Here is a 23,996-nt window from a genome sequence, read left to right as displayed (position 1 = left end):
CCTGGTAGCTTCTCTTCATTTTTTGGATCTCAGGTAAAATGTTACCTTTTCTTTTTTTCTTTCTTTTTAACATTTTTTATTGAATAATAGTCATTTTAAAATGTTGTGTCAAATTCCAGTGTAGAGCACAATTTTTCAGTTATACATGAACATACATATATTCATTGTCACATTTTTGTTTTACTGTGAGCTACCACAAAGATCTTGTATATATTTCCCTGTGCTACACAGTATAATCTTGTTTATCTATTCTACATTTTAAAATCCCGGTCTGTCCCTTCCCACCCCCCGCCCCCTTGGCAACCACAAGTTTGTATTCTATGTCTATGAGCCTGTTTCTGTTTTGTATTTATTTCTTTTCTTAGATTCCACATATGAGTGATCTCATGTATTATTTTTCTTTCTCTTTCTGGCTTACTTCACTTAGAATGACATTCTCCAGGAACATCCATGGTGCTGCATATGGCGTTATGTTGTCAGTTTTTATGGCTGAATAGTATTCCATTGTATAAATATACCACTTCTTCTTCATCCAGTCATCTGTTGATGGACATTTAGGCTGTTTCATTGTCTTGGCTATTGTAAATAGTGCTGCTATGAACATTGGGGTGCAGGGGTCATCCTGAAGTAGGGTTCCTTCTGGATCTAAGCCCAGGAGCAGGATTCCTGGGTCATATGATAAGTCTATTCCTAGTCTTTTGAGGAATCTCCATACTGTTTTCCATAGTGGCTGCACCAAACTGCATTCCCACCAGCAGTGTAGGAGGGTTCCCCTTTCTCCACAGCTTCTCCAGCATTTGTCATTTGTGGATTTTTGAATGATGGCCGTTCTGACTGGTGTGAGGTAATACCTCATTGTAGTTTTGATTTGCATTTCTCTGATAATTAGTGATATTGAGCATTTTTTCATGTGCTTATTGATCATTTGTATGTCTTCCTTGGAGAATTGCTTGTTCAGGTCTTTTGCTCATCTTTGGATTGGGTTGTTTGGTTGTTTCTTATGAAGTCGTATGAGGTGCTTATATATTCTGGAGATTCAAGCCTTTGTCGGTTCCATTTGCAAAGATTTTCTCCCATTCTGTAGGTTATCTTTTTGTTTTACTTATGGTTTCTTTTGCTGTGCAGAAGCTTGTAAGTTTCATTAGGTCCTATTTGTTTATTCTTGCTTTTCTTTCTTCTAGGAGAAAATTTTTGAGATGTATGTCAGATAATGTTTTGCCTATATTTTCCTCTAGGAGTTTTATTGTATCTTGTCTTATGTTTAAGTCTTTGATCCAGTTTGAGTTGATTTTTGTGTATGGTGTAAGAGAGTGTTCTAGAGTCGTTGTTTTACATGCTGCTGTCCAGTTTTCCCAACACCATTTGCTGAAGAGACTGTCTTTATTCCATTATATATTCTTGCCTCCTTTGTCAAAGATTAGTTGACCAAAAGTTTGTGGGTTCATTTCTGGGCTCTCTATTCTGTTCTATTGGTCTATATGTCTGGGTTTGTACCAATACCATGCTGTCTTGATGACTGTAGCTCTATAGTATTGTCTGAAGTCTGGGAGAGTTAATCCCTCAGCCTCTTTCTTTCTCTTCAGTAATGCTTTGGCAATTCTAGGTCTTTGATGGTTCCATATAAATTCTATTATGATTTGTTCTAGTTCTGTGAAATATGTCCTGGGTAATTTGATAGGGATTGCATTAAATCTGTAGATTGCCTTGGGCAGTGTGAACATTTTAACAATATTGATTCTTTCAATCCAACAGCATGGGATATTTTTCCATTTTTAAAAGTCTTCTTTAATTTCCCTCATCAATGGTTTATAGTTTTCTGTGTATAATTCTTTCACCTCCTTGGTTAGGTTTATTTTTAGGTATTTTATTACTTTGGGTGTTATTTTAAAGGGGATTGCTTCTTTACTTTCCTTTTCTGTTGCTTCATTGTTAGTGTAAAGAAATGCCATTGATGTTTGAACGTTAGTCTTGTAACCTGCTGCCTTGCTGAATTCTCCGATCAGCTCTAGTAGTTTTTGTGTAGACTTTTTAGGGTTTTCTATATATAGCAATATGTTGTTGGCATATAGTGACACTATCACCTCTTCTTTTCCAATTTGGATCCCTTTTATTTCCCTCTCTTGCCTGATTGCTGTGGCTAGGACTTCCAGGACTATGTTGAATAGGAGTGGTGATAGTGGGCATCCTTGTCTTGTCCCAGATTTTAGTGGGAAGCTTTTGAGTTTTTCACCATTGAGTAATATGCTGGCTGTAGGTTTGTCATATATAGCTTTCACAATGTTAAGATATGTTCCCTCTATACCCACTTTGGTGAGAGTTTTTATCATAAATGGGTGTTGAATTTTATGAAATGCTTTTTCTGCATCAATTGAGATGATCATGTGGTTTTTGTCCTTTCTCTTGTTGATGTGATGTATTACATTGATTGATTTGCGTATGTTGAACCACCCCTGTGTGCTTGGGATGAACCCCACTTGGTCATGATGTATCTTTTTTATGTGTTGTTGGATTCTATTTGCTAATATTTTGGTGAGGATTTTGGCGTCTATGTTCATCAGTGATATTGGCCTATAATTCTCTTTTTTGGTAGTGCCTTTGCCTGATTTTGGTATCAGGGTGATGGTGGCTTCATAGAATGAGTTTGGGAGTATTCCCTCCTTTTCAATCATCTGGAAGAGTTTGAGAAGGACTGGTATGAGTTCTTCTTTGTATGTTTGGTAGAAATCCCTGGTGAAGCTGTCTGGTCCTGAACTTTTATTTGTAGGGAGGTTTTTTATTGCTATTTTGATTTCATTTCTAGTGATCGGTTTGTTCAAGTGGTCAGTTTCTTCTTGATTCAGTCTTGGTGGACAGTTTCTTCTTGATTCAGTCTTGGTGGACAGTATGTTTCCAGAAACTTGTCCATCTCCTCTAGGTTATCTTTTTAAATTTAACTCTGCCTTTGAAGATGATATCTGAACAAATTTCCAAAACATTATGAATGCTAATTTCAGAATAAGTCACTTAAAGTCTCTTTCAAATGCAGATAAAGTTTTCTCATACTTTGTCGTATATTTTCAGACAGGCAAGTTGAAAGAATTTGTGTTAGTGTGGAAACAGGGGAAGAAGACATTTGTGGGACTATTCAGTTCATCTCAAATACCTCATGGGGCACTCATCAAAGTAGGCAGTACACTAGGCCATGACATAACTGCAATACATTTCAAAGGACTTAAATTATAGAGCACAAATAATTATAGGTATATATACATATATTTGTTACATAAATATTTTACAATAATGTAGTTCTACTAGAAACTGATGACAAAAATATGTTTCCAAATAATTACAAATTAAGCAACATACACCTAAATTAACCGTGAACATTTTGAAAGGTACATTTTCAAGACAAAGATGGTGATACAAATGTATGTGAAAGGTATCTATGAAATTTATATATGCATATAAAATTATATGTAGTATAATACATTTTATTATATATAAATCAACTGTATGCAATTAAAGGAGTGCTTAGAGAGAAATTTATAGCTTAAATGCAGATATTAGAAAACAAGAAAAATTACAAGGAATGAACTAAGCTACTGTCTCAAGAAGCTAGAAAAGGAACATTAAAATAAACCTAGAGAACTCTGTAGAAAAGAAATAACAGATAGAAGACAGCAGTCATTGAAACAGAAGTTAATAGAAAATAAAGAAAATATTTAAGACCAGGAATTGGTTCTTTGAAAGTTTAATAAAGTTGATAAGAGCCTAGCAAAATGGATTAAGAAAAAATAAGAGAAAGAACAGATTATCAGAATCAACTATAAAGAGAGAGTCATCACTGCAGATTCTATAGATCTTAAAAAGCTAACAAAAGATGATAAGGGAATTTATGACAGTATACTTGCCAAAAGTGGACCACTGCCATTAATAAAACCCCCACAACTTTCTAAACACACAGAGAAAAATAATTAAAAGCTGAAATAATTAAATACATAAATAAATTGATTCTTTAGAATCTCACCATTTCTAAAACAAAACTTCATTCCCATATAGATTGAATCATTGAGTTCTATACACCAACTAATCAAGAAACGGCACCAATCTTACATAAACACTTTCACAGAGGGGAGGAATTAACATAATTCCTAATGCATTTTATGCACCCATAACCCTTATACTAGAATGAAACAAGAGTAAGGGTGTCATAAAGAAAGCAATTCAATTAACATCTCACATTAACAAAGACACAAAATTCTAAGCACAGTATTTAGTATTTAGTTTGATTCTTTCAGATGTTTTCTTGTGGATTTTTTTTCTTGCTATTATGGTTTTTGAGGCAGATCTTGAGATGTTCTCAGTCTAAGCCTAATCATGACCCACCACTTCCTAAGTATTCAACTCCGTGCCCTGGCCTTTCTGAACCATGAGGGTTTTCAGCTGGTGAGAGCAGGCAATATTCCTGGCCCAGTGTGAGGACCAAGCCCCCCTCTCTCTAATCTCTCTGGGCAGATCTTTCCCCAGCCTAATAAAGTGGAAAGATCTTAGAGCTCAACTTGTTTCCCATCTTTTAGTGAACACTGTCAGTTGTTTCTGATATCTGGTGTCCTGAAAATAGTTATTTTAAATTTTCCCTTGTTTGTTTCCTTGTTCTGTCAGAAACTATATGCGAATATTCATAGCAGTTTATTCAGAATTTCAAATACCTGGAAACAACCAAAATATCTCTTAATTGAGAAAAAGCTAAATGAACTGTGATACATTCATAAAATGGGAAACTACTTAGCAGTAAATGAACGGATTATATATAAATCCATTAATATGCATAAATCTCAAATGCATGATACTAAGAGCAAAAAATCTTATTTCACAGACTATATAGTAGACATGAGATTACACATAGAAAATGCAAAAAACTACAACAAAACAGTTACAACTAATAAAAAAATTCAACTTTGCAGGATACAATACCAACACACAAAAATTAGTTTGCAGTTACATATACTAACATCAAACTACCCAAAAAAGAAATTAAGAAACTAATCCCATTACAGAAGCATCAAAAAGAATAAAATATTTAGGAAAAATTTGACCAAGGAAGTGAAAATTTGTACACTGAAAAATATATGACATTGATGAAAAAAATTGAAGACACAAGTAAATGGAAAGATATCCCATGTTCATGATTTGGAAGAATAAATATTACAGATACACCTACACCATCCAAATCAGTACAGAAAATATCACCATCATACCAAATCAAATAGAACATGTAAAACTGATTAGTAAGCAATTCATAGAAAAAGAATAAAATCATTTTTAACATGTAAATAGGTGCCCAAATAGATGGCATTTTGGCAATAAATAGGAACATCAACATTTTAAATACATACAGAAATTGACTGGAATTCACTTCTAGGAACTCATACTAAAAAATTTCAAAAAGATGCTTTTGCAGAATTATTTAACATCAAAAAAGAGTGGGGAAAATATAAAGAGGACCAGATACATCAATTACAGTGCTGCTTTATGAAGAATTTAATCAGTATGAAGAAACTAGAATGAGTTACATTTATATAAACTGGCACATAAAGACCTATAGGGGGTTGAGTGATAAAAAGCAAAATGTATACACTGAAACATAAATATACACACACATATGAAAAATGCTTAATTTGCAAAGATTATTACTTGAAGAATCTTGGAAACAAAGTATAGTGATTGCATCTGAAAGGACTGGAAGAAACTTGTTTGGGATAGTTTGGAGGTTTATTCAACACTATTCCATTTTTCATAAATTCTGTTCTTAAAATTTATTATTCTCCATCATACTTATAATTTTCATTCTAAAATTAAAATATTACACTAAAAATTTTATAGATAAGGCACATAAAATGGAATAAAGCTAGTCTATGCAACATTAAATATTTAATATAATATAGAGAATGAAGATTATAAAAATAAGAATCTGACCAAAAACAAAATGAAGAATGAGAAAGTAGTAAGAGTAAATGCAGAAATTAATTAACAATTGCTATATATAAAATAGATAGGGAACAAAGTTCTACTATATAGCACAGGGAACTATATTCAATACTTTGTAATTGCCTATAATGAAAAATAATATGAAAAGGAATATCTATATGTACAACTGAATCATTATGCTGTACACCAGAAATTAACACAGCATTGTAAATAGACTATGCATCAATACAAAAATTAATACAAAACCATATTGTAAAAAGATTTAACTTAAGAATTTGAAGGGAGATGTAAACTTTCAGTTTATAGCAACAACCAAAAGCAGAGGAATTATATAAATTCAGATCAACTCAAATATTTGATATTTTAGGTCAATATTGTTATGTTTGATAAGACTTTGGTGTAAGAAATCTTCATGTAATATAAACAGCAGGATATAAAATCTCTCATACAGTGTGGTTCACCAGTGAAAAGCAATGATTGCCCCAAAGCCTTAGCCCCTGGTGAATCCAGACTAAGTAAGGGAGGCAGAATAGTAAGTTCTTTGACCACATGCTTCTGGCAGATATTTTTTTTTCAAGTCTGATTCAGAGAGAGAGAGAATGTTATGAATGATATCTGTTAAATAAAACAATATATTCTGGACTCTTTATTACCTAGTAAACTATATTTCATTAATAAGAGAGATAAGAATGGCATTTATTGTCAGCAACTTTCTTAACAATGATACCCTAAATATTAGTGTCAAGTTTTTAGTTTATGGATTATAGATTATGCTAAATTCACACATGAAAGGCAGAGCTTGGGTATCTACAGAAGGCTATGAAACACTTTAAACAAAAAAGCAATGGGAATATTGAAAAGGAGCAGAGATGTGAACACACATTCTAAAGTATCTGCGAAGATTAATGGATCATCTTTATGAAAATATAACTCCAGACAAAGCTGCTTCATTTGAGGAGATAATGTGATTGCCCAGTTGGGAAAATAAGTATGATTTAATTATTTTCTGCATATACATTTTGTTCATTTGGATAATTTTTATATACTTAACTTCCTTATGATTAATATTACAACTCTGAAGCATCATTATTCTTCAACATTAACACAAGCAATAGGAATAAAATAATATGTGTAAAGTATCTTGCAGATACAAAAAATAAGATATAAACTTCAAATATTAATATGGGCTACCTATGGGAGGAGTATCCTAGTTTTATGTCTTATTTTTTATTTTATTTTTCTGAAATCTGTATCGAGTCCCATAATTCTGAAAAATTATATTATTAAAGAGAAACATGAGAATATCTTCCACTAACTAAAATAATTTACAGTCTTAAAATAGCTTAATTCATCGTATAGAACATAAATCTATAATCTCAATAATCATTATACACTTCAAAAACAAAATATATTTTCCTAAGAAATTGTGAAAACCTTAAAAATATACTTAAAAACAAAATATATACTTTGAACTAGCAAATTATGAAAATCTTAAAAGTATATTTTGATCATTGGAAGTATTCATATAATAAATGGTTCTCATCATGCCCAAGTTTATCAAACCTGAGGAGAAATTTACTACAGTTAAATAATCACACATGGGTTACCTGGAAAGAGCAATTCTTCATTGAAAATAGATGATATACCTTTCTGATTTCTCATTTTCTTTTTCTGGTCCAGAGCTTTCTCATGGCATTTTTCATCTCTCCGTTTCTCAGAGTATAGATTAGAGGGTTCAACATAGGAGTGATAACGGTGTAAAACACAGTCAAAGACTTATCAATGGGTAAGGTAGAAGGAGGTCTCACATACATAAAGATACAGGGGACAAAGAAGAGGACCACCACAGTAATGTGGGAGCCACAGGTGGACAAGGCTTTGCATCTCCCTTCTGGGCTAAGACTCTTCAGGGAGTGCAGGATGACCCCATAGGAGATGAGTAAGAGCATAAAGATGACCACACACATTGCCCCATCATTGGCAACCACAGTGAGGCCAATAATGTAGGTGTCAGTGCAGGCAAGTTTTAACAAAGGGTACATGTCACAGAGGAAGTGATCAATGACATTGGGGCCACAGAAGAGAAGGTTGTAAACAAAGAGAAGTTGACCTACAGCATGTAAAAACCCACCAACCCAAGCCAACAGCAGCAGCAGAACACATACTCGCTTATTCATGATTGTCAAATAATGCAAGGGTTTGCAGATGGCCACGTAGCGGTCATAAGCCATGACCACCAGGAGTAAAATCTCAGCACCACCGAATAAGTGCCCTATAAAAAGCTGGGTCATGCAGCCTTGGAAAGAAATGGTTTTCTTCTCATAGAGTAAGTCTATAATCATATTTGGGGTGACTGTAGTAGAATAAACAGCATCCGTAAATGATAAATAGCCAAGAAAGAAGTACATAGGGGAATTCAGGGTTGGACTGACCACCACAGTTACAGCAATGAGTAGGTTGCCCACCATTGTCACCATGTAGATGAGCAAGAACACAACAAATAATATTTTCTGACCCTGGAGGCTCTGAGTGAGCCCCAAGGGGACAAACTCAGTTACATTGTTCCTTGATTTCTTCTAGTCTGTACAGGAGCTGACTTCACATATTAGAAGCAGTTTACCTAGAAAACAATAGGGAAAACTCTCAAATGCATTATAAATTTAACTTTTAATTTACCCATTCAATTAAAATAAATTGTATGGAGTATATTTTTGAGTCCAATGTGCCATAGACATTGTGAGTACCAAACTGAATAAGACCTAGTTCCCTGACTTCAGGGATATACAAAGACTAGGGATCAGAAAATCCCAGACTCATGTAGTAAGTGCCATTGTAAGGATATTCACACAAGCTAAGGCCCGTGGAGTAGGAACGTATCAGTCAACCTGGAATCAGAGAAGACTTCCTGGAAAAAGCAATGATTAGCTCAGTTTTAAAGAAAAGGGAAAGGACAAGACAAGATGGGAAGGGAATTCCAAGAAAAGGCACACCATTTAGAAAGTCAAAAACATGTAATACTGAGTCCCATTTAAGCTAATTTATGTACTTAGTGTGAGTAGATCAAACTGTGAATAGAAGGTCACTGCCTTGAACTGTCTCAGAACTGAGACTTCTTTCTGAGGGTCTTTACTTCAATTTTGTGTCTCTGGCCCCTGTCTCTACCTTAATTTTAACATTTGTCTAAGGAACATATCAATTTTGGACATCTGCTGTTGGATATCAGTTTAGTATTTACAAAACAGTATTTTAAGTTTCCACAATAAAAAAAGGTGTTCCCCATTTCATTAAGTTGTACCACCTCCATTATAATTGCTCAGTCAATAAATCTCACAGTGTTATTTACCCTGTTGTTGGTCATATTACTTATTCATTCCTTTGACAGATACTGTCATCTCTATTTTCAAAATTTATCACAAATTTGATCATTCCCTGTCTCCCATCTCCTTACTGGCCCACTGCCAAAGCCTCCAGTCAAGTCTCCACTTTTATTCTGGCCCCCAACAATTTGTTCTCCTGAAACAGCTCAAATGATTCTCTTTAAACCTTATTCTGATTATATCACTCAATTGCTCACATCTCCTACAATGGTTTCAATCATGCACTCACAATTTAATATATCACATCTAACATTTATGTTAACAAGAACAATAATCTTCATTTTATATTAGAAGACAATGAGGCTCAGAACATCTCATGAATATCCCCAAGGTCACCCATTTTTAGGTCAAACTAGAAATGGGGTCTAAGTTTGATTTATTTTGAAATGATTTGCTTTCTTACATAATGAAGTTACACAATTGTGAAGACTGGTTTCTACTATTTACTTTTAGTCTTACCTTGTGGAGGCTTGTTCACTACCTGAAGGGAGACTTTTTAACTCATTCATAGATATCTGGGATTCTTCTGTCATCTAGTATCACAGCAGAGGGCAAAAGGCTGCATTATTTCTTGAGGAGATGTTTGATTTTATTCAGCTCTCTGTCCATTTTCTCCGTGGAGTCTTCTGATTATTCAGAAGACTGTTTTTATTTGCAGTGTAAATTGTTTAAAAGAAGTTCCAAGTAGCACACACAGACACCCCCCCTCCCCCCCCCCCGCCAATTACCTTGTTAGGATAATTTTACAAAAAGGAAAGCAAACCTATGTTTACATAGGAAGATAGCAACTAGCCATTTCCCAGGGAAATTTATCTCAAGTCAGGTCTTTTCCTACTAACTTCAAAACAGAAAAATACCATTTGATTGTTTAGCCCTTCTCATTTTACTATGTCTGTATGGCCAGACCAGTTGACTTGAGATTCTGTGAGACATCCGCGTGCTGTTTTTTCTTTTTCTTTTTTTATGCGTTGCTTTAAGTCTAGCAAAGGACCTCCTAAAATTTTTGTATCAGTTCTTAAAAGGATGTCATCTTTTCACCCTGATAGGAAAAAAATTAACTTCATTACCTCTTTAAATAGCTGTTTTGTGTCCGTCTCAGAGAAATGCTGTTAACTAGGAATCTCTGGCCACACTCATCTGAGCCTACTGCTTGTGGGACCCCCCATAGAGAGTTTCCCAACCAGAACCAATGTTGTCACTGGATGGACTCTTGTGCTTTTTATTATGATCAGTGACACCCAGCAGGGAACTTTGGAAAAACAAGGTTTATTCCTCAGTGGTCATGAAAGGTACACAGCATGCCTGAGGTCACACAGGGATGCCACAGGTTCAGAGAGAGAGAAGAGAACCTGGGGTTCTGCCTTCACTGAGGTCAAGGGTGGAATGCCTACATCTTTTTGGGTTCACTCTCTATTAGTGGATTTAAAACATAAGAGAAGGACTAAATCATAGGAAGGGGAATGCAAGGTCACTCAAATGGTCAATTATAGGTCACCCAGGGCTTTGTAAAAGGGGACTTCATGGACAGAGAGGCCTGGCTCTGTATCTAATTATGCCAATGTAGTTACTCAAGATGAATATCTTTGAAGTGAATGGCTGGACAATCAAAAGCTTAATGTCAGGTGCTTACATTAGACTCCAGAAAGCTGTCAGGTTCTTACACCACAAGACCCTATCTCTAACTAAAGGTCACATTTGGAGGTGCTGCAGATTAGGACACCAACACATTTTTTTTTCTTGAGGGAAACAATTCAACCCATAACAACATCAAATTTCAAGTCATGGGTGAATGTCTCCTGTCAAAAACCTCTTCTCTCTCCAAATGTATTTATATATATATATATGTATTTTAAGTGTAAAAGTTTCTTCTTTTTAAATTATGTGCAACATTGGGCAACAGTAACTGATTTGCCAACAAAATGGATGGCAGAACTCAGCGATAAATTGTTAAATTTGGATAAGAAACACGAAAAAGAAAAATCCAAACCAAAATAATATATAAATAAAGAAGGTAAACTATAGAAACAATAAGATCTGGCTCACAAGCCTCAAAAGAGGAGAAGTATCAACGCAGACAGCAGACATGAGGAACAGGCTTGGGCTTCCACAAATATGACTGTACTTAATGCTCTGTCACGCTATGAGACATTGGCTTAAAATAATACAGATCGTTGCTCTGTGCTCAGTCTGCCTACTCCCCGCAAGGTCCCACTGGAAGAGGATAATATTGTCCACACTGAGATGAGAACATTTTGCCTTTTCTATCAATCCAGTTTTATTTAAACTGTGACAGAATTAGCAATTGGTGTCTTCTGCTCTTTGCCACCTCAAGTCAGAGTTTGTTGCACCATAACTTTCTCCTGGCAGTTTTGACTTCTGCATTCCTCAGAGTATAAATCAGAGGATTGAGCAAGGGTGTCCCAATTGTGTGAATCACAGCCACCATCTTGTCCACTGGAAATACAGTTAGAGGGTGAATGTATGTGAATACATATGGTACAAAGAATAAGATGATAACAATAATGTAGGAGGTGCAGGTGGAGAGGGCTTTCCCTCTTCCTTCTGCACTCTGATTACTCAGAGAATGTAAGAAGAAAACACAGGAGATATGCAGCATTATGAAACTCACCGTGCATGTTAAACACAATGAGTAGATTGATGACATAAGTATCCGTGCAGGCAAGTTCTAAAAAAGGCTGCATATCACAGAAATAGTCATTGGTAACATTGGGACCTCAGAAGGGTAATTTCAGAGCCAAGAGGATCCATGTTGAAGAATGGATACAAGACCCCACCCAGGTCAGATTCATCAATGCACCACAGACGCACTGGATCATGATGGTTGTGTATCTCAGGGGCTTACAAATGGCTACATAGTGATCAAAGGACATGAGGACAAGCACCAAGATCTCCATGCACCCAAAGAAGTGACCTGCAAAGATCTGTGTCATGCATTCATTGTAGGAGATGACTTTCTTCTCAGATACAGAAAATCTACAATCAACCTAGGAGCAGTGGTTGTTGACAAACAGGCATCAGCAAAGGATAAACAGAAAAGGAAGAAGTACATGGGCTCCAACGTGTCTGACTATATCTTATGTTCATCACAATAAGGACGTTTGCCAACAGAATTGCGAGGTATGGAAGCAAGAAAATCACAAGTACTACTTTCTGCTTTAGAACATCCTGTGTTAACCCATACAGAACAAACTCATTCACACTGCTATTCATAATGCTGCTGTTATGGTGAATGTAGGACAGACACAGCTGAGAAATGGTTCATCTGCAAAGAAAACTGAGGAAATGGTGAGTTGGCAATAGCAGTGTATTTGGACTCAGAATCACAACTTTCAGATTTCTAATTCCATTAACACCTAGAATTCAGTGTTTCTCAAAGTTGCCCATACATTATACTCACTTGGGAAGCTTTTTTATTTTTTAATGCTGATGGGCATTTAACCATGGGCACTGATTCAAGGTCTTTCTAGGGGGACTAAGATTTTTTTTTTTTTTGGTGGGGGAAAGCCCTCAAGTGATTATTCTCTCTGCCAAGTTGTGAGCACTAGTGACTTTGCTTTATGATCTTGATCAGGTCACTTTAATGTCTTGAAGCTCCTTCTTCATATGACAGTTACAGATTCTAAATATACTTCATTAAGCACATGAATATGTTAGGATATGTACATGTGCATAATGTACATATGTGCATCTCAATTACTGAAAAATAATATCCCCATATAATTTTGAAATAATGCTTCTGGAGATTCTCTCTTGAGCAAAAATATTTCTTGATTTGGACACCAGTTTGCACAATTATTCCTGACCTCTTCAGTATCTTGCTTGGGTTATGGTTAAAAAAAATATTTCTCCAATTTTAGGCTCATGGTGGCCATAGTTTTACTTTCATTGCCAGTTAGGATACATGAGAGTTATATCTCACAAAGGTTAGGTTCCAGTGAATAATTAGGAAACTCTGGCCAGATTAATCCCACTAATAAAATTTAAATTTGAAGCTATATATGATTTTATTGGGATCAGAAATGCTTTAAAAATATACATCAGATTTAATTTTGTGAAAAAAGGAATGAAATATAAAGAGTGACAAAAAATGTAGACAGAGAACAATGGGTTTATTGTCTATTTGAATTTTTATATATTATATTTAGACTTAGATATGAGAAAATTAACTGGAACATAGAATTTATTTAAAATAGTGTGCTTTGCATTCTATCAAAGCATGAATTATAGTTATCATTAAGATCTAAGGTCTAATATCAGCAATAGTTAATTACATTTCTTTGCCAAACTTAACATGTTAGTGTGTTAATGTAACAGATAGGTTTAAATTTGAATATAGGAAGGTGTCTCATTTATTCATTTATTCAACACATATTTACTCAGCTCCTACATCAGGCTGGTCTAGACACTAATGATATACCAATGAACAAAAAAGAAAATTCCCCACCTCATAGTTCACTGCCTTTAAGTGAAGGGAGACAAAAGTACTAACAATAATAATTTAAAAATAATAAATAAATTATGTAGTATACCAGAAAGTGATGAGTCGTCCAAAAATAAAAAGTAGTCAGGGAAGAGTTCCTTGAAAACCAAGACACAATTTGCTATTTCTAAACACGTGATACAAGAACCCCTACAGTGGAAGTTGTGTGAATGTTCTCATCTCTTCTATTTTTGAGTCTTGATTGTTTTTGTTTTTGTTTTTGTTTTTTTTATGATTCACTGAGATCAGCCTCCCAAATATAAGCTTCTTTTCATGTGGAACAGTTTGAGTAAGTTTCTCTTTCTACTGTCTAAGAAATTTTTGTCTTCCCTCCACAAAAGTTTATCAAAGCATCAAATGAGTGGCAAGAGATCTAACAGGTAATGTCTTTTTTTTTTTTTTTAGATTTTAAATAAGTATAAAATTCAACTCTTTTTAATTTACATTTGAGGATACTGAGTTGCCAGATGTCAGGGTGAAAACATTACTTCCTGGGCCCCATGTTAATGTCATTGCATTATGTTATGATTTATCAAACGAGGCCCATCCACATAAAGTGTCTGTCTAAGAAAATTGGACTTTTTAAACTCTTACTTAAAATTTTTCTCAAAGTGTACCACTTTATTTTTCATTAGAAACTACTATTATTCAGTTCCGTACTTTTCTCAAGGCATTTTCCACTTCCTTATTCCTGAAAGTGTAAATCGAAGGATGGAGCAAGGGAGTTAGGATGGTGTAAAATATGGCTACCATTTTGTCAAAGGAGAAAGCAGATGGCGGTCGTGCATACACAAATATGCATGGGATAAAGAACAAAACCAGAACAGCCATGTGAGATCCACAGGTAGAGAGGGCTTTCCACTGCCCTTCAGGACTATGTGTTCTCAGAGAGAACAAGGTGACCCCATAGGAGATAAGCAACAAGAACCAACACAAGACAGCACAATTCCACCACATCCGTGGAGGCAAGAGAGGAACAATCCTCATTAAGAACAAATGCTTTCAAAGCCTTGCAAGAGTTAAGCACAGCCACATCTGAAGACCTGACTGACACACAGCATAGAGACTGTGGCAGGGCTGGGGTGACCTTCCTGGGTATCCACAGGAGAGATGCACAGGATGTAAGATGTCTCAGACAAGTGACAGCTAAGAAGGGCCCAGACACCTGGCCCAAGCCAGTCAGCAGAGGACCGTTTATAACCCAGATCCTTGAAAGTGTCCTGTGTCACCCAAAACCAGCATGTAAACAACAGTCTAGTAATCAACTTAGTACAATATTATGAAAGAAATAATGAACCAGCTCATAGGAGCCATTTACTTCCTAGACGGCCCTCCTGGAACCAAGGTCCTGGCCTCAGGGCCAGAGATAACCTCACAGAGGCAGAGGGTATCTGGTAGACCCCAGGTGAGGGACAGAGCAGCAAAGAGCACCTGGAGGGGAAAGCAGGGATGAGACCCAGGCAGTCTAATCCTGGCTGGAGTGTCCCACTAGAAGGCGCTTCCCAGCCCCTGACACTGAAAGAGAACTTAGAAAATCTCTCAGAAGAGACTTCAAGATGTAGAGATAAGAACAGTGTCTCTGCTTGTCCAGGTCCAAGGTCAGAACTAACTAACATATTAGTTATTTCTGTTTACCAATATGAAGTGAGTTAGTCATACAGATGATTGGGAGAAAGTGTGCTGTGTAGGGAGAACAGCCTACGTAAAGGCACTACAGCAACAACCTACCTGACCAGTAAAAGGTACAGAATGGTGCCAGAGCAGTCAGTAAGGGGTCACTCAAAAGAGTGGAATAAAAGAGAAACAATTTTTACTAATTATGAGGGTTTTCGCTTTTACCCTGAGTGACATGGAGACTGTTTGCTGAGTACTGAACAGAGGGGTGATGTGATCTGACTTACGGGTTTAAAAGATAATTGTGAGTGTTCTGTTGGGGATAGAGTATTATTTGGCAGAGGATGCTAAAATAGAGCAAAGAGAGTAGGTTTGAGGCAATTGCAAGGATTCAGGGAAAGATGATAGTAATTTGGCACTAGGTTACAGGTCTAAAAGTGATTAGAAATGATTGAATTTGGGATATATATTGAAAATTGAGCCAAAAGGATTTCCTGATAGACCTGATGTGGGATGAAAAGGAGAGACCAAATGTACCATCAGCTAAGACAGAGAATGTTGTGAGTGGAGTAGGTTTGGGGATGAGGTAAAAACCAGGATACAGACTTAGTTAAGGAATCTATTAGTCATTTGGGAGGAACTACCATGGAGGAAGATAGATTTCCAGGTCTCAAACCCAAGAAAAAAGTCTGAGCTGGAGGTAATAATTTGGGAATCAAGTCATCTGAAGAGAGTGTGCCAAGGAAGATTGGGTGAAATGCTGCTGATGGATTCTGTAACATGAGAAGTGAACAATGACAACTATATTTAGTGATGCAGAGGTCACTGGTGACATTGAAAAGAGCATTTTCAGTGTAAGTAATTAAAGTGTGACTGAATAGGGTTAAAGAGAGTGGAAGGAGAGAAATGGGAGACAAGCATGATAGAACCTCCTGATTTTTGTTACAAAGAAGAGAGAATGAAATGAAGTCATAGAAGATAAAGGGAATGGAACCAGGCAAGATTATATTTTAAGAATGAATGAGATAACATTGCTTTTTGCTGATGTAAAATGATTCAGAGAAAAGGCAAATGTAGATGAAATAAGAGATATAGGAGAGATTTTTGACCAATATCTTCATGTGGGTTCTGACCAGCAGAAGCACCACTGAGACGGAAGGAATTACTCGAGACTCTCTGGAAAGTCACGAGAGCAAGAGAGAGTCAGGGACCAACTCCACAAGCCTCTCAAATGCTCCCACATATATCGTGTACAATCAAAGGAAAAATAACTAACAGTTGTGTGATGGAATGCAGAAATTAAGGGAGACAAGATGGGATTGAGATTGTATGAGTACAAAGGCTTAGTTTATCTTTAGGGAAGTCATGGGGAGAGGGGAACAAGATACATTCTTTAGATATGTTAATTGCAAAGCAGGCCACCAGGCCAGCCAGTTCCTTTTCTAGGGCATAACAGACTATCTAAACAGCAGGCACGCCCAGTGTTTATAGCTGAGGGCCTGGGTCATTGCTTTGCAATGAGCAGGGTGCTATCTAAAACCTCAACTATGCAAGCAAGGGATTGTCCCTGCTTTTTATGGCAAGGAGACAGGATTGTGGATGCACAGGCACCTGCTAGCAAAGCAGTTACTAAGCACATTTGTCCTTCTTAAAAGTGACAAGCGGCTGGGGTCTGTTACAATTTGTTAACCCAGTCATGGGCTCCCACATGTTCATGTAAATATAAGGAGATGAGGTCCAGAGTATACGAGGTTGGTTGCCTTTGGATTGGAGTACAGATTATGCTCAGGAGGGAGGTAGCATATAACTGAATGGGTGCTGCCAAATTGGTAAATATAAGTTCTCTCTTCTGTTAGCTAGTTCTGAGTGAAATAGGAAGCAAGTTCATCCAATGTTTTCCAATAAGTTTGAAGTTTGCAACTGATTTTTAGACCAGTCTCTCCCTCAAATTAAAAGATGTATTCCTTTATACATTACACGTTGTGATGTCTTTGTATCATGAATAGTATTGACTAATTCAGTAATTGAATTGAGTAAGTTCAATTCTCATATAGAGATCATATGAATTACAATCTAATATTAGCAACAGCAAGTTCCTACAAAAAAGAGGTAAGATCAAGACTTATTTTAAACATCGCAGTGTTAGAGAAAAATAAAGGCAGGCTTTGAGCTGCTAAGTAATATGTTTAATGAGTAAAGCTACTTCACAGGTTCTAATTAGGGAGACCTATGCAACAGATCAGAGAAAAAATTTGTGGAATCTGACAGATAAATTCTGCATAAATGGCCAGAAAAGCTCTCATCTATGTAATGGAAGAGGTGAATACTATGTCTAATTTTGATGCTGGAAAATTACCAAAATATTACAAATACTTAAGGTTAGGGATCTCATTGTGATCCTCCCAGTTCTTAAATTTCATAATTAAAATGGAAAAAAAAAAGATTATCACAGGTTCTTACAGAGATCAAAGTTATTACACTGTCATGGGCTTTTTCGTTTTCTTTGACAGGAGCTGAGTGAAGAGTTGTAAAGTCAGGCTGAGTCAGGAAGGGGGTGGGCACAGCCATTCAAGGATTGCTACAGCAGTTAACATCAAAATGGTGGAAGATTCAACCCCTAGTGGGCCTTGAGGCTCAAGATGATGGGAGATTTAACTTCTAGGAAAACTTGAGCTTCATTATACACCCATTGTAATATATTAACATGGTGAATAACATGCCCACAGGCACCATGGCAGTCCCAAGGCTAGCCACAAAAGGTCAAAGTGGGAAATGGCCAACTTCCTGGGAATCCCAGCCCCTTCTGCAAGCTACTTAGACTGGTCCTTCCACTTATTAGCATATGAAGCCACCAAGCCCATAAAAACTGGCAACACAGTGTCTCATGGCAGTGGCCTCTCCCTCTCTCTCCCCTTCAGAGAAGGCCCACATTCTGTCTATGGAGTATGTACCTGCTTTTAATCTGAGTGCCCAATCCCCACACCTTGTGACCTTTCTCTTACTTTTCAATGTATCTCTCTGAATAAATCTACTTTTACTCAACTGTGGCTCACTTGAATTCCTTCCTGCATGAAGCCAAGGACCCACATCTGGTGGGGCACATCCCAGGGGCTCAACTGAAGCCTGGGACACAGCCCTTCTTATGCCGCACATCTGTTTTCCTGCATCATATCCAGGAATTCAATTTAAAATAACTGCAGCAGGCAGTAAACATTATGCTTTGCTACTGACATAGCAAAAGTTTTTTTTTAAAACCTCTGTGCAAATATATCTGATAGCAATTTGTGTCATCTATAAGCTCATGAAAGATTAGATTCTTCATTTTTATTCTAAGAGTTACTCTGATGCCCAAGTACTTTTCGAACCTGAGGGTTAAAAAATAATTGATACCTTGATCAGCGCCCAGCGCACCTTTCACATCTCACCTTGCACCACACTCCCTCTTGTCCCGTCACTGACCTCCCTGAACTTCTGCATGACAGGCTGGTTCCTACCCGAGGGTTTCTGCACAACTTTTTCTCTATTGCCTTGAATGCTTTTCCAACCGATGTGCTTGAGGATGGTTCTATCTCGCCTTTCAGGTCTCAGTTTAGAAATAATCTCTCAGAAAAGTCCCCTTTGTCCACTTAACTAGAGTTATCCAGTCACCCATGCACCACTCCATTACACTTTTCAGAGAATCAGTCATTCTATGGCCTTATTTTCATTTTTATATATTCTTTGACCTTATTTTCATTTTATATGTTGTCTCCTGCACTAGAAAGTCAACTTGAGGACAAAATGAAAATCTATTGCCTTATTCATCACTAGTATACCCCAATCCTATAAGATTATTTGATGCTTCATACAAACTCAGCAGATATTCTTCAAAAAAATGAATGAATATCTTGGTTCTTGAAAAGAGTTGATGATAATTAATGTGAAATACTTATTACACATACACATCTTATATTTCCAGATAAAAATATTCCTTCAAATATCATGCTATACTGTTTGAAATACTATAACTGATACTGTAATTATTATCATTTACATCATATATTTTTAAAAATAAGAAAACCATAAGAGCATACTAAATTAGACTAAAACCCTAGTCTTCCCATATACCCAGTCAAGGGAGGCAGTTTTAAAGAGCATCAGTGTCTGTCTAATGACAGACAAAGCATGATCTGGAAGAAAATAAGCAACTTTTGGATTTAGAAATTCAACTCTACAATAGCAAGAATTGTTTTTCACATTGTTAAAAAAAAAGTCTCTAGGGTTGCTCTTTTCTCATCAAGATAACTCATCTATATGTTTCAAGATTTAGACACCAGATTTGGAAGTATGTTGACATGAGTGATTTTTATTCTACTTCTCTAAAGGAAGAAAAGAGGAAGTAGAAAATTTGGGTAGTGTTGTCTTCCACATTGAATAGTAGCCTAATAACTTGAAATTGCTGTTTCTTCCAAAAGCTTCCCCAAAGGACATTTGGCAGCATGAAATCTGGGAAAATTCTAACTCGTAAAGAGTTTATATTTATTTATTGTCCCCTAATTTTTACCCAACTTGTGAATTTGCAAATATTTCTTAAAAGTTTCTTTTAGACTTATGTTAACTCAGTAGTATTTATTAAGCGCCTGTTAGGTGACTGCCAGTGTTCTACCCACAACATGATTGAATAAACAAACTCCCACCTTTACAAGGATTATGATCTTATGGGAAAACAGAGAAAGTAAAAATCAAGAAATAATTTTTAAAGTATAGCTTGTAATTATTGATGTTAGAGGTATAAGCAGATGAAGAGTTAGAGAAAAACTGAGAGGGAATGACTAGAGAAAGTCATCAGGAAATACTTGTTGAAGAAGATGGGAGTTCATCTGAAAGTGGAAAAACAATGAGATGGAATCTGTGAAGTAAAATCTCTGGGAAAGAGAATTCTAGCAGTGAACAGAGTAAGAAAAACAAAAGCCCTAAACTGGGAAATGTTTGAATTATTCAAAATACAGGTTAAATAAGGAGGGAGAAAGAGAGACAGAGAGGAGAGAATGAGAGCTATCAGAGCCTCAAGAAAAAGGATAAAATATAAAATATACTTGAGAGGTAGGCAGTAACATGATTTGAATATTAACCAGATTTGCATTTTAAACCAGATTTGCATAATTGGTTGCTGTGTCCCCAGTGGATTAGAATGAATTGGGAGTGTAAGACCTCATTGTCCTTTATGAAAGATTTGTTCTTAGCATATAAGCTAATGACCACACAAGGTTGCTTGTTTCATCCACAGTTTCCTCATGGCGTTTTTCATCTCCGTGTTCCTCAATGTATAAATCAAGGGATTTAACATGGGTGTGATGATAGTAGAGGACATGGCCATTGCCTTGTCTATGGGGTACGTGACTACAGGCCTCACATACAAGAAAATGCATGGCACAAAGAACAAGATGACCACCATGAGGTGGGAGCCACAGGTGGAGAGAGCTTTATGCCATCCTTCAGAGCTGCAGGACTTCAGGGAGCAGAGGATGACCATGTAGGAGGTGATGAGGATAAGGAAGATGGCCAGACACATCACCCCACTGTTGAGGATGACCAAGAGGCCCAGGATGTGGGTGTCCATGCAGGCCAGTTTCAACAATGGAAACAAATCACACATAAAGTGATCAATGACATTGGGGCCACAGAAGGGTATCTGATATATAAATAGAAGCTGTATAACTGCGTGGAAAAGTCCCCCCAGCCAGGCCCCTCCCAGCAACAGGCAGCACACCCGAGGCCTCATGATGGTCATGTAGTGCAGGGGCTTAAAGATGGCCACGTAGCGGTCATAGGCCATGACAGTGAGAAGGATGATCCCCACTCCACCAAACAAATGATCTGCAAAGAGCTGGGCCATGCAGCCTTTGAAGGAGATGGTAGTGCTCTCAGAGAGGGAGTCCACAATCAACTTGGGGGCAATGACAGAAGAGAAGGTTGTATCCATGAGGGAAAAGGAGGTAAGAAAAAAATACATAGGTGATCTCAGACTCTGATCTGTGACCATGGTTACCACAATGAGGAGGTTTCCCAAGACGGTGGACACATACATGATTAGAAACACAGCAGAGAGTATTTTCCTCAGCTCTGGATTCTTTGTAATGCCCAAAAGAATGAATTCAGTCACATTATTGAGATTCTCCATTCACTGTGCTCTGATATAAGCTTATCTCTCTGAGCTAGAAAATCTACAAAAAAAATATTTTTAATTATTGAGTGTGTTGGACATTGTTTTGCAGTCTATCTTACATACACTTGACCTACCTTTTCTCCAGCCATGGATACAGCAACCAGCTGCTAACAATTATATTCTGAGAACAGCTTCATCCTGCTAATCCCCCCAACATCTCTTTCCAGTGTACCTCTTGCTTTCCTTCCAGACAGTTGCTGCTTGAGACACTTAGAAGACCCTTCTTCATCACTTACATACACCTGGCTCTATGAAGAATTAACATACTTTCAGGAAACCCTAGATCATTAGTAGACAGGAGCCAGTGGATAAATGGTAACCAGCTTAACACAATCTTGGATTCACTTTCTGTCCTTCCCTGTTTCACTCACCCCATTCACTGCCTTCATTCTGTTTCCCAACAAACTACCTACACACAAGCCCTTCACTCACCCACTGCCTCTGAGGAAGCTCAAGCTGGGAAGCTGACCTTAACCTACCACTAGCCACACCCAAGTCCAAGAACTTAGAACATCTCGTTCAAATTCTCACTCATTTACTCCATATACTTATTGAGCACCTAGAATGTGCTAGTTGAAGAGCCTACAAGACAGAAGGGTCATATCCCAAAGACTTTCCACTTGTTAAGAATCTATACTTTTTCCATTTACATTTCTTCTTCTCCAGATGGATTATTATCACATACTGTGACTATTCAATGAATCACTACTATGTTTCAGGCAATGGACTATTTTATTTTCTTCATTTTAGAGATAAGATACTAGGACATAAAGATGTAAAAAAAAAAAAAATGACAGTAAGTCACCACAGCTAGTAAATAGTGCAAGTCCAGGTTTTCCTGAATCAAAATCAATATCAATAACAAGCTATGTTGTTTCTTCTATGATAATGTTGAGCAGGGATTATGAATTGAGGTAATCCCATTTTGAAATACAAGTCCTTCACTGTTACACTATACCACTGAAGAAGTGAGCAGTGGCCTCAACTGGCTAAATACAATTGTTAATAGAGTCAAATGATGTAGTAAAAGAACCACTTCATTGGCAAACTTCTCTTTGCTTGAGGTACTTAAGCAGAGGCTGTCTGTCACTTGGTGAAAACACAGTAGAGACCATTGCTTTAAACAGGGATGTAAGCTACACATTCTCTAAGACCCTTCTAAATACACAAAGGCCCATTCTTAAAATCATTCCTCTTACTAAACAAAGCACACGGCTCCCATGATGGTCTTCACAAATCTACAATATGGCTTAACAGAACCCCTCCCATTTCCAGTCCAAGAAATTAAAACATTCTTTAATAGCCCCAATGTAGTAGAAGGGACACGTTCTGGGAAATGAGGATTGTGGGGTTTTATTCCAGGTTGTCCTTCTAACTCCTAGAATGTGTTGTTACATTGTTCACCACTCTGGAACCCAGTTTCCTCATCTGGAGAGCCAGGCCATTGTGGTGGAGTATTGAAGAATGAGGAGTTTGAAGGAGCTGTTTTAGGGACTGTGTCCCTTTGAAACACAGCAGCTTGGCTCTTATCTGCTTTAAATGTTTACGCTTCAAAGTAAGATTCCCTTTGCACCATCTCATGACTTAAAATATTTAAAAGCAAAATAGCCTAGAACAAAATAGATAATAATACCTCTTCTGTACTAAAATCTGTGACCTCATCACAGAACTATATTGACTGCTGGTCCATTTCTCAACTTCCCAGTCTGAATTCAAGACCCTCCCCCAGAGTAGTCAACCTCATACTTTTCTATGATTCCCTCCCAGTGCAGTCAAGCCCATCTCTTACTGCCAGAACACACCTCAGTCTGTTTTGTACAGTGGGAAAGGCCATGGGTTCGAGGTTGGACAGACTTAGCTCTCCACTGCAGTCAGGCCACTTACTGACTGCAGAGTCTTCAAATCCTGTGAAAATAAAATAATGCAGCAGCAGTTAAAGTCAGTATGTGTCAAGGAGTTATTATTTGAGGTTTCTGTGCTAAGATCTTCATGGTTTTCTTTTTTAATTCCCACAGAATCCATATGAGATACGAACTAGCATTGTATTTAGTGTTTTCTAATGCAGTGGATATGGTTTGCAGAACTTGTGTAACCTGCCCAAAGACTCTTGGTGTCTATGGGATTAAGTTCATCACTCAGGCTACTGACCAGTATCCTCTCAGCTCCTCCAAGAATTGTATGCCCTGCCTCACAACACTTTCTTGGGGATTGAAGGAAGTAACAGGCATGAGAATGCTTGGAGAACACTAATAATTCATCATGATTTTTTTTTTTATTATTATAAGCTCCTGACTTCCTGCTTCCTATGCCTGTGCCATCTGTTAAACAAATC

The 23,996-nt window shown here is 37.0% G+C and overlaps 2 protein-coding genes and 1 pseudogene across 3 annotated transcripts; all 3 read right to left on the bottom strand.

Moving 5' to 3' along the window:
• Positions 1-7,625: 7,625 nt before the first annotated feature.
• LOC105106934 (olfactory receptor 4A15) lies at positions 7,626-8,450 on the bottom strand. Its single transcript, XM_011000720.2, has one exon. It carries the CDS (start codon positions 8,442-8,444, stop codon positions 7,626-7,628), a length of 819 nt encoding a protein of 272 aa, XP_010999022.2. The 5' UTR covers positions 8,445-8,450.
• Positions 8,451-11,676: 3,226 nt separating this feature from the next.
• LOC116155233 (olfactory receptor 4C11-like) lies at positions 11,677-12,575 on the bottom strand (annotated as a pseudogene).
• A 1,918-nt stretch (positions 12,576-14,493) lies between these two features.
• Positions 14,494-21,619, bottom strand: LOC105106935 (olfactory receptor 4C6-like). Of its 2 annotated transcripts, XM_064491848.1 has the most exons (2): positions 20,949-21,619; positions 14,494-14,728 (listed from the first exon to the last, which is right to left on the bottom strand). In XM_064491848.1, exons 1-2 carry the CDS (start codon positions 21,617-21,619, stop codon positions 14,494-14,496), a joined length of 906 nt encoding a protein of 301 aa, XP_064347918.1. The 2 variants fall into 2 exon arrangements, with proteins under 2 accessions (XP_064347918.1, XP_064347917.1); XM_064491847.1 differs by lacking the exon at positions 14,494-14,728 and having other exon boundaries at positions 20,638-21,619.
• Between the last annotated feature and the right edge of the window lie 2,377 nt (positions 21,620-23,996).

Source organism: Camelus dromedarius, chromosome 12, assembly GCF_036321535.1.
Source record: "Camelus dromedarius isolate mCamDro1 chromosome 12, mCamDro1.pat, whole genome shotgun sequence".
In the NCBI taxonomy this organism is placed as follows: Eukaryota; Metazoa; Chordata; class Mammalia; order Artiodactyla; family Camelidae; genus Camelus; species Camelus dromedarius.
Note: the sequence above shows the minus strand (reverse complement) of the source record. Positions and strands in the feature narration are given on the sequence as shown.